The 11,866-nt window shown below is 36.1% G+C and overlaps 1 protein-coding gene across 8 annotated transcripts in view; it reads left to right on the plus strand.

Moving 5' to 3' along the window:
• Positions 1-11,866, plus strand: part of NPNT (nephronectin) — an 80,209-nt gene that overhangs the window by 26,975 nt on the left and 41,368 nt on the right. For all 8 annotated transcript variants that reach the window (XM_016951962.4, XM_054683245.2, XM_016951965.4 and 5 more), the window contains one exon: positions 6,882-6,974. In XM_016951962.4, coding sequence (XP_016807451.2) covers positions 6,882-6,974 — 93 coding nt within the window. The remainder of the gene's footprint in view (positions 1-6,881; positions 6,975-11,866) is intronic.

Below are 11,866 nucleotides of genomic sequence, written 5' to 3' on the forward strand. Positions count from 1 at the left end.
TCTTAAAGTCTTATTTGGCATTAATCTAAATTCCCCTCTAGCACAATGAAAACAGAAAGAGAAAGTTAAAATTTCAAGTAAACTGAAAACAACAATAGTGCTCAGAGGATTTTTTTTTTTTAAGTGAAAAGGGATAGTGCTTAATTATGACAAATAAAAGCTAATTTGACATGCACATGTACAGATGCAGCCACTTATTTTGGCGGGGGACACTTCAGGAATTAAAATTTAAATAGCGAGAGATCAAATAGATACTTGGTAAATGTTTCTGAATTGGATGTTCCCAGACACAAAAATAAAATGAGTTATTGACAGCTCTTGGGAGACAACATTATAAAGACTAGACACTTCATTTATTTTAACTTTATGTTCTAAATTACCATTGAGTAATTGACATTCCTTTTTGACTATGGTTTGTGGTTAAGTTCTTAATTGCAATAATGTTAAATAAAATGTGAAGCCCAAAGCAAACAAGAACAAAAATTATAGCAATACTTCAACAGAGGTAATAATAATATGCTGCATCAATGGTTCAGAATCCAGCATCTACATAAAACAAGCAACAGGGTAATGAAATTATTTTCTTTTCAAATATTCTGGCAGAGCTACTTTAGTTTTCTTAAGTTATAGATTGTGGTCTTAACTGCAACTTTTCGCTCCTTTTAAGAAGTATTTAAGTTATTTAAATGTTACTTAAATACTTTTATGTTTTTAATCATTATTAACATTCTCTACCCCTCTCATCCTTTCCTGCTTAGTATTTTGTTGTAATCTCACTCTCCCCACTTCCAAATGCACTCAAAAATGCTGGACTTTCTGGTCTTTTTCTGACCACCAGAAGAAGTAGTGGATTGAGCATGGAACTGGGATAAGACATTTTTCCTGAAATTGGTCAAGTCACTTAATCTTTTGCATTTTTACTTGTTTACTTGTAAAATGAAGATAGTGTCTGCCTCTCTCCTGCCTTATATGGATATCATGAGGATAAATTCAGTCAGTCATATGAAATGGTTTTGAGTTCTATATTCATGAGGGCATTTAATGTGTCTTATAGTGATAACAATCAGAGGCATTATTATTCAGTTTTTACTGCAGCAGGAATTTAGATTTGACCATCAGATAATTGACACTATAGTACAGGGTATTAGGAAAGCTGGAAAGATGCTTTCCCCTGGAGATCTTGGACAGTAGGATTCTTCTAGGTTTTGTTCTGCTCATGATATGCAATGGCTCAGGGCACTTTTCAGAGGACCACTGTAAAATCTCGCTCCATTCCACCCAGGTCCTATTAATATAGTAGTGAGTTGTTTCATATTGCCTTCAGCGACTTTCCCTTTTCCAAGGCCAATTACCATTTGAAAAAGTCATTCCCTGTCATATTTTCTTGTTCTGCTCAAATGAATTTGTCCATATCTGAATTCTGTGAAGCTTGTTGGGTGTAAAAACAGCTTTTCAAAGTCTTCCAGTTTCATATCTATCTGTTCTTCTGCCCTACCCTTGCATGTTTCTCTGTCCCCTTTTCTTCTGTGAACATAACCTGGAGGACAAGGTTTTTTGTTCTGCTTTTAGTGGTGCCATGTCTGCATAATAACATGATGTAGATTGAAAAAATTACAAATGATTCTTGGAATTCTAAAGATAATCTTATTTCTATTGAGAAAATCCTTCTCAAGTTACTAACTACCATTGAGATTGGATTGGCTTTTGCCTTATTACTTTTCAGAGCCTACATCTGCTTGGGTATCTCAACATATCCTTAGTTTTCAAATGTTGGCACTTTACTCCCAGCATGATTACCTTACATAAGAAACATTATAGGACTGATGTGGGAGTTTACTTTTCTCATAACTTATTTGATAATTCACTGCTTATGTTAGAGTTAGAAACTATTGTCCAACTCTCAGAGACCCAGTTACATCACTTAAGATGGATATTTTTTTTTTTTTGAGATCAAGTCTCACTCTGTCGCCCAAGCTGGAGTGCAGTGGTGCAGTCTCAGCTCACTGCAACCTCTGCCTCCCAGGTTGAAATGATTCTGCCTCAGCCTCCCAAGTAGCTGGGATTACAGGTGCCCACCACCACACCTGGCTAGTTTTTTTGTAGAGATAGGGTTTTACCATGTTGGCCAGGCTGGTCACAAACTCCTAGGATGGATTTTTAAGACTAAAATTTTAGATTGCAATCAAACAGAAGAGGCTTGGACATGTGACATTAAAGAGCTATGTTTGTTTTGCCAGTTGAAACTTGTTTCTTTTTCTAGTTAAAACAATGATTTAGAGGTTATTTTGAGGGCACTTTGAAGATTATGCTACAGGAATGCTAGAGAGCAAATTTTGAGTGTGATTGCCCATTTGGACTTAATTCTGGCAACTGATTTTGGGGTAAAATGTCTATCATTCGTTGATTATCTGTGATTTTTACCTGGACTTTATTTAAGCTTTATTAAGTTGCTAAACCATATTTGGATGCTAGTGATAGCAGACCATCAAATACGGCCCAAACTTCTTGTTCTGATCCACACGAAGGTCAGAGAAGCAATGCTGCCTTTTCTGATAGCCAGTAGCACCAGCAGGCACGTTGTTTACTCCAAACAAGAATATACTCTACTTTTAATATTTTTGAAGACCACTGAAAATGGATCATTTATCCTTTTTTATTTTTTTGATAAGGAAGGGATGACCTACTATTCACAGAGTAATGCAGTTTGCTGAAAAGGTTGGTTTTTGCTGACCTCTGAGAGCTCACATTACAGTGGAGTGTGTTATTGGAAGGTGAGCCAGTTTATACAGAGGTTGGGAATTATTTTTCTCTAGTTTTGAAATGGTTATGCACTTTCTAATCTAGTTATTTAGATGTAGAAATAAAGTTTTTTTTTTACATTCCCCTGAGTATATGGTATTGTAGGTATAAAATAAATTTGATGAGTTTTATTTCTGTACTAGGATCTACTCATAACTCTTCTATCCTAAATTTGTATCAAAAGGAAACCTTTGCTGTCTTGATAATAAACACAGACTAAGTCCAGATTCCACAGTCTAGTGATCAAGGAAATTCAGGAATTGTATTTAGCTACAAGTAACGTGACACAAAGAACAGTGCCCTAAATTGCTAGGATGGTGATTTAGGGTTAATATTATGACTTCTTGCTCTACCCTCTTTCCATTCTCAAGATCGCCTCATGGTCATAAAGAGGCCACTGTGGTTGAGTCATGACATGCACGTTCTAGGCGAGAACACAGAACAAGCCATGCTCTTCAGCCCCCTTTTTACACAGCATTCCAAAGCCCCACCCCATCACTTCTGCTTTCATCCCATTTAGCCAGAACTTAGTCATTTGGCTGCCCATATCTGCTAAGGAGAATAGGGAACATAGTTTTCCATTACTAACTCATCCCCCACTCAAAAAAATAAAAATTTTAAAAGCCTTTCTATATTAAAGCAGAAGGGAAAGAGATATTGGTAAGAATCCAGCTGGCCTTTTGTGATCTGTGTCAGCCTTTCTTTTGATCTCATCTGCTGTTTTAAGCACTTTACACTGTAGCCCCACGAGAACTCTTTGCACTCACTAAGAAGCAGTCCCCTTTGCTGCGCCCCCCCACCACTTTGCTTATATTCTGAAAGTCTTTTGTTTCCTATTCCACTGCTCTTACCTCTAACACACTGCCTCTAACACACCAACCTGCAGTTGTAGTTATTACACACCCTCCTTGGTTCTTTCATCTCTCTATCACAGCCCTTGTTGTGGTTTAGCCAATATATTTTAGTTCCACAGCTAAATTTTCATACCCTCTGTGACTCTCTAATCCCCTGCCACACTTGCCTACTATAATACATTATATATATAACAAATGTTTGATACGTATTTATTGAATTCCATTCCAGAACTAATGCCAGCAAGATAACTTTGTGCTATATAGGAGAATATCTTTTTGTGCAACAGTTTCCAAAGGGTTTTCTTTTTCTAAGAAGAAAGAAATTGATTGTATCAACTTTATGAGTATCCTACCGCATTTAATAGCCATTGGCTAATCTAAGGGTTCTTGGTTACTTCACTGAATAGCCTATCAGATGGAAGTGCAAACAACAGTTTGTTTTGAAATAGGACTCCCTAAACATGGAAGAAACATTAACAGTCTTGGCCTGTTGGAATGTGTGCATTTGATGTGCTCAAGATTAGGGCACTCTGCTTGAGAACAAATAACAAAAAAGGGAGAGGAAACAATAAAAACTTTGGTTCTATAAAGCACCTGAAAGTACTATAAATTGATGGTTCTCAAGCTGGTCAGGGGGTCCAAAGGCTACAGCCTGGGGGCCTCAAGTTTAATTGTTTTATAAAGTGTCCTAAATAAATTTTTTATGTTTTTAAGTGGTATTTTTAAAACTACTTTTTCATGCTTTGAGAGAGTTTTCCAAATTCCAGTTATTTTAAGGGGTTATTTCCTGGACTTGCACTTAACGATTTTGAGATGTTTACATTTTTTTCAATATGGCATTCTGTGTGCCTCAGTGATACATGGTTATCCAGGTTGCATGTATATATAAATGTTAAGATTTACGGAAGGTCATCTTTTTAGATTAAAAAGAATTTTTTTAAGCTGGTATTTCTTGGTGATAGGGCCTAGAAATTATGTAGAGTGGCTTACTTCTGGAACTTATTTTAAACTGCATATAAACCATCTGCCTAGTGTACAGTTGGCTAAAGAGTAATATTAGAAGGCCCTCCTGGACAGTTTATTTCATTTCATGGATATGAACACAATTGTTTCCCTTTGAATTTAATGCCATGTTTAAAATCAGATTTTAAGAATTTTCCAAGGGCATTTCCCTATCATTTACACTCTGCTTGTGTTTTCTTTCTGTAGTCTTTTACATTAAATACCTCCTACACAGCACTGCCTAAGGATTTGTGGTGGTACAGGGTCCAGTTGGGATGACAAACAGGCAAGGAAGGCCTGGAAGTAAAATTAGCAAAGAGGCCCTGTGGAATGGAAGGTGAGGGAAGGGTTAGTGACAGTTGGGGGAGGAAAGGTAGAAAAAAAAAATAACATGCACATCAGTTTCGCAGGAGTATTAGAGTCTTAAAGGAAACAATGTTTGATAATTATCAGAGAGGAAACTGGGAGCATAGAGCATATCCCAGAATGGAGAACAGCATGGGTTAAAATGGGTAGGAACAGGTGTCAGGAGCTTCAAAATTCAGGGTCATTGTTGAGTCCATTCCGCTTGGTCTTCAAGGACTGTCTGCTCTTCACTCAACGATTATTGAAGCTCATTTCTTCCTGTCACCAACACAAATCATACCTTCTTCACGTCAGACCTAAACTATTTCGCTGGCCTTGCAACTGTTCTCTCTGCCTCTAACTCTTTCCAGTCCATCCTACATACCATCACCAGAGCTTTGATAAGATTCCCAGAGCTTTGATTTTTATTGGGCAGTTATGATGATAAATGTATGGAAACTTCCCATTTCCTAGAGCTAAAGTGCATGTTTCTCATTCTGAAATGTAGGGAACATAATCATCTGATACCACTCACCTGATTGTTTCTCACTCTTCCTCCACCATTTACCCATCTCTTTAGCTTAATGAGTCCCCTGTGTATCTCCCAACTAAACAGCGGCTTACTTGCCTGTGAAATATTCTTCTCTTGGGTAGTCTGCTCCCTTCTCTGTCTACTCATGCTTCAAGATTCAACATAAGCCTCCTCTATGAGGCTTTCTGCACATATGTATATGGATTTGCTTGTGTAATGATTTCTTCACAGATTTCATATTGCTGATAAATAAATATTGTTTTGAATAAGAAACGTGGTTTTGTATTTTTATCTCAATTGTAGACTCCTTGAGACCAGTACCATGCTATACAATTATTTTTCATCTATTATAGTGTCTGGCATAGGGACATGCACATATTTGGTACAGAACAAGGTTTCCGAGTCTGGCACGATGACATTTTGGGCTGGATAATTTGTTGTGGCGGGTTGTCTGAACATTTTAGGATGTTTAGCAGCATCCTTGGCGCCTATCCACTAGATACCAGTAGTATCCTCTCCCTAGTGTGACAACCAAAAATGTCTCCAGACATTTCCAAATTTCCACAGGGGTAAAAAGTGCCCCCCAGTTGAGAATCACGGATAGAGAATAAACAGAATAAATTCCAATTAAACAGTGAAAATATTTGAGTGATGATTTACAGAATTTTAAAGTCTTGAGAAAGTGGAACTCAGTTGATGGAAAAGAGTGAATGTCAAACTGAGAACGTCCTATTTGCTATGTTAGGGCATAGAAAGGCCATTATAGATTGAAAAGCAGTTGTAATGAATCTTAGGGTTAAGAAAGATCAAGATACAGAAATATCCTTGAATTGAAGTTCCAAAACAATGTTGTTTTGGTTTTTGTTTCATTTTGAATCCTTTCATACTTAGGAATACCATTTCTAGTAAAATAAATATTTTATGTTTAGTTAGAAATTTATCTGTATTTCATACATACTTAGTACTTTTGGACTAAGAACTGCTATTTGAAGTATATTTGAGGGAATGAGTTTGAAATTTTGGGTGCAGGACATTATAAAGTTGTAACTATGAATAAATATCAGTTATGCTTATGCATAGTTTTACCTAGTTTTATTTGTCTATTTGAGTATTGTCCTGGAATTTAAAATTTTTTTCAGCCCCAACTGATACACACATATACATACATAACACATGTGTGTGTGTGTAGCTTACAGAGTGTTTATAGGAAACTGATTTTGTATACTTTGGCTACTTTGTTGTAAGTTCTAGTTTTTTTTCTTTTATTATTAAACTAGTGCACGACATCAGTGCTATATGATTGGTGTTTCGTTGACCTAGAAATAATGCATGCCATCTTCTTTTCACAGCTGTGTGCCAACCACGATGCAAACATGGTGAATGTATCGGGCCAAACAAGTGCAAGTGTCATCCTGGTTATGCTGGAAAAACCTGTAATCAAGGTAGGAAAACAGTCTGACATAAATACACAATCGAAGACACCTCTATCACTCCCAAATTAAAAATATTCTTATCTCAAACTACTTTCCATAGCTATTTTTCCAAAATATGTGAGCTGCCATTTTGCTGATAAATAAAAATATATTAATGATAAATATTGTAAAATTTATTTTATCAAAGGACAATTAAACAAATTGTATCCTCTTATTCTCTGATACTAATTAAAATGTATTTTGAAGAAAAGAATCCCTGCATCAGTAGTTTAGAAGCCTTCTGGTACTCCTTGTTTTTCCACTAACTAGTTGGAAATCCTTGGCCAAATAATTAACCACCTCAGACCCCAGGTACTGCTTCCCTTTAATGCCAAAGTCAGGTAGGGGATTTGATTTGAAATTTGGAGTTTCCTCCTAACTCTGAGCCCTTCGATTCGTGATTAAATCTCCCTTCAACTACTGACCAGTTTGGAATGTTTCCATGATAAATAAAAATGATTAATTTAGCAAGCACTTTTAAAAAAAATCAGCATCAGTTGTTTAAAGCAAATATTTATTCAACACTCATAGTGCCCCAGGTATTTTATATATATAATCCATTTTTATCTTTACAACAACATTAGGAAGTAGAGCATTATTTATTATAATTAAGGTATAATCTATTAATTATTAGTCCATTTTTTATTTGGAGAGACAGAGGCATAGGAATATTAAGTGTCTTGCTCAGGTTCACAGAGTTAGTAAAAGAGCTAGCATGTCAACTTAGAGCTATGGCATATATAATCCATATTTTTTCTACTATACTAGTTTTGGATAAAAAAATATATTTGGAAATGTGATCCTCGAACTCATGCTACAAAGTCAGACAAGGCTTGTCTTGTTAATTAAATTCAGTTAAAAATTTCCATTATTGGCCTGGCGTGGTGGCTCACGCCTGTAATCCCAGCACTTTGGGAAGCTGAGGCGAGTGGATCACCTGAGGTTGGGAGTTCAAGACCAGCCTGACCAACATGGAGTAACCCCATCTCTACTAAAAATACAAAATTAGCTGCGTGTGGTGGCTCATGCTTGTAATCCCAGCTACTCAAGAAGCTGAGGCAGGAGAATCACTTGAACCCAGGAGGTGGATGTTGCGGTGAGCCGAGATTGCACCATTGCACTCCAGCCTAGGCAACAAGAGTGAAACTCTGTCTCAAAAAAAAAAAAAAAGAAAAAAAAATCATTATTAGGAATTAAACTGAAGAAAGATTAGGGTTAGATTTCACTAAATAGATAAGTGTCAAAAATAAAAAAGATAAGTCAATTTTTACTTATTTCTTAAATTATACTCCCTATCATCTTAAATGTCAGGTGAAATAATCATATGGTGTCTAACTATCCCTTACATACTTACTTGACCTCATCTGATATAGAAATGATGTTGCTGAAATACTACTGTTCTTCAGTGTCTGATACTTATTCCAAGATACTCCTTGAGGTATGTCATGTAAACTAATGATTTATAGACACAGTTTTTTTTTCACTATTTATTTTTATTTTTTTAATTTAAGTTCTGGGATACATGTGGAAAACATGCAGCTTTGTTACAAAGGTATACACGTGCCTTGGTGATTTGCTGCACCTATCAACCCATCATCTAGGTTTCAAGCCCTGCATGCATTAGGTATTTGTCCTAATGCTCTCCCTCCCCTTACCCCTACCCCCCAACAGTTCCCCTCCCTGTGTCCATGTGTTCTCATTGTTCAACTCCCACTTATGAATGAGAACATGCGGTGTTTAGTTTTCTGTTCCTGTGTTAAGACACAGTTTTTACAATCATCCAAAATATTGATTTTTGAAAACATATTCAAAATGGTGGTTCATGAACCATCAGATGAAATTATTCATGAACCATCAGATGAAATCCACACTAGCAAAAGTGACATGTCCCAATGGTAGAAGCTGCCATTCTAAAGTGTGTTCTTGTATTATCTGCTATTTGATTTAGAACTGATTTTCCCAATGGTTGTTTTCTCTCTAATACTCTTTTTAACTTGAAATTTACCAAACATACCTGCATAATCTTTTTAAATAAGTGATGCTCTTATTATCTCAGTTTGCTCCTTAAAAAACTCCACTTGATTTTTCTTCCCCAGCATAAGTTTGCAGGTAGCAGTGTGTTAGGTTCTGGTTATTGGATGCCAATGTTCATCTTAGAATCTCAGTATACTTTTTTTTAAAGTGGTGAACATAAGCCCTCAGAGGTTTCATTAATATGTCAGCACGGTAAAATATTGTTGTCCAAATGTGAGGATATAAAATATAAAGAAGACGATTAAAATAAGTCACTTTTGAGATTGCAGAGAAATTCATTTAAATTTCTTTGCAGGAGCTGCATCAACTTTAACATGCTTTAAAGACATGCTAAAAGTATTATTGAAACAAAGGTTCATCACTGGATAGCTCTTATTTTCAGAAAACCAGTTTAACATGTACTTTTTTTTCCTGTAACACATACCTATTTCTCTAAAGAAAAAATCGAATGTATCAAGTTAAAATCTTGCTCCCCAAAACCATATTCCTTAAAGAGAAGAGGATTTGATTAGTAGCAAAATGGGATTTTACACCTGCAAAAATAGTGCTGACGCTGAAAATGTAATTTCAAGTCCAGTTTTGAAAATAAAACTACAGCTTAAAATAAACTTAGGTGTTTTAATCATCTCTTATTTTGCCCTCCTCACAAAAAAGCAGTGTGGCAGATTCCTGATGGCAAGGTTTATGCTCCTTGAGAGCAGAAATCCTTTTTGTTGTCTCTCTGATTTCTAAGTTCCTGAAAACTATTATTAAAGTGACTTGCACATGGTAAATGCACACTAAATATGTTAAATAAATGACAGTTTCATCTAATGGTTCTTAGTCCTGAACACTGGAAGCTTGAAAGGTTCCACCAGTTCTTGGTACAGCATCTTAGAGAGTCTCTGCATCCATAGACTGAGGGCCCTGTCAGGATCAGGGAAGCTGCCATGTGTGGCCTGGTTGAGTGTGAGAGCTGCCTAGAGACTTCCATAAAAGTTGTTAGAGAAAATTGTTGATAGTGCCTACATAGCAGATTAACTTAAACTGTTTTCATTCAGGCCCACACATTTTAATAAAGTAGAAAATATGCTTCACAGATAAGGGAAATCAAACAGGCTCCTTTTTTCTGGAGGAGAGAAATGTCAAAAAGAATTACATTTGAAATAACTTTACAGAACTGGAAATTAGCTTTTGATTAAAAGTACCTTTTAGTATATGACAAGTATTCACTGAGAATTTTGTAGCCAGTTATGTACTTTAAGAAATAACCCCCAGAAACTTGCATCATGGTGTAAACAGCTTGAATAAACAAGTGCTTAACCAGTGCCTTTAGAGCTGCCTGGGAAACAGCCAGAATACCAGGGCAAGCTGCATTTTGGAACTGGTTTAATTTAGTAGCCTCGCCACAGGCTTAGTGTGATCTGCTTTTGGTGGCTTGATCTTCCCCACTAAGTCATTTTCTGGATTTGTTACACCTAGAACTGTTAGGAAATTACAGGCTTGGGCTGATCATTAACATACTATACTCTACAAGGCACATGTTACCTTTCAAAGCAGATGAAATTCTAACCTGAATTCTGGCAAGATTCTTTGATCATTTGCTTCCTTTACTTTTACTTTTATTTATGCATATTTCCCTCCTCCTTGAGTTTCTGTACCAATACAAACCTCTTTTTCCCCCAGCCAGAAAAAAAAATATTATTATAGATAATAATCTTTTTATAACTTTTCCATTGGGGAATGATTTTTAGTATGTAAATATATCATTGCATATTCTCAGAAATGAAAGACATTCTTAGGAATTTACAGTGTACTTTGTAATAATTTCAGAAGAAAATATTTATAAATGTCAATTCCTAATGTTTTAGCATGGTTTATGTTTCATATGTTGAATTCTTTATCATAAGGAAAGAACTGGAGTCTTTTAGGTCAGAACCAGATACTAATTTTGTGGACTAGTTACATCTGAAAGTTGACTGCTTTGCTAAGCACAAAAATCTAAGGGCTTTAACTCTAATATTAAGGTGGTTACCTACAGCCGTAGGTTTTGAAAGATGTATGGTTCCAGCCGGGCGCCGTGGCTCTACCCTGTAATCCCAGCACTTTGGAAGGCCGAGGCGGGTGGATCACGAGGTCAGGATATCGAGACCATCCTGGCTAACACAGTGAAACCCCATCTCTACTAAAAATACAAAAAAAAAAAAAAAATTAGCCAGGCATGGTGCCAGGCGCCTGTAGTTCCAGCTACTCGGGAGGCTGTGGCAGGAGAATGGTGTGAACCTGGGAGGCGGAGCTTGCAGTGAGCCAAGATCGAGCGGCTGCACTCCAGCCTGGGCAACAGAGCAAGACTCCATCTAAAAAAAAAAAAAAGGAAGTTGTATGCTTTCAACTCCAAAAACCAATGTTCATTTGATTTGGACATTTAACTGGCTATTAATAACATAATGGTGTTGAAACAACGTGATTGTTAAGTCTCAACTCTCTTCTTTGAGTCTCACCCATCTTATATTTTGGTAAGCTAATAATGGCAACAGTTAACATTTTTTTGCATAAAGCTTCTCATGTATGTTCCAGAAGCATAATTTCTTACATTTAAATGATAATATTGATGATCTATTATGCTGTTGTTTAAATAAAATCTTTATGCAAATCATACATTTGTGCATAATTTTGGAGTATTTTAAACTACTATTGTACAACGTGATAGTGTAGGGAAAAAAATCTTAAGTTGGTCGTTTACAACTTCTGTGTCCTTAAATAGAGCAGGTGGATTATAATCAATATTTGTATAATTTGTTTTTTGTTTTCTTCCTTCTGTGTATGACTAAATAATACTTTTAAAAATG

The sequence above is a fragment of the Pan troglodytes genome, chromosome 3 (genome assembly GCF_028858775.2).
Source record: "Pan troglodytes isolate AG18354 chromosome 3, NHGRI_mPanTro3-v2.0_pri, whole genome shotgun sequence".
Taxonomy (NCBI): Eukaryota; Metazoa; Chordata; class Mammalia; order Primates; family Hominidae; genus Pan; species Pan troglodytes.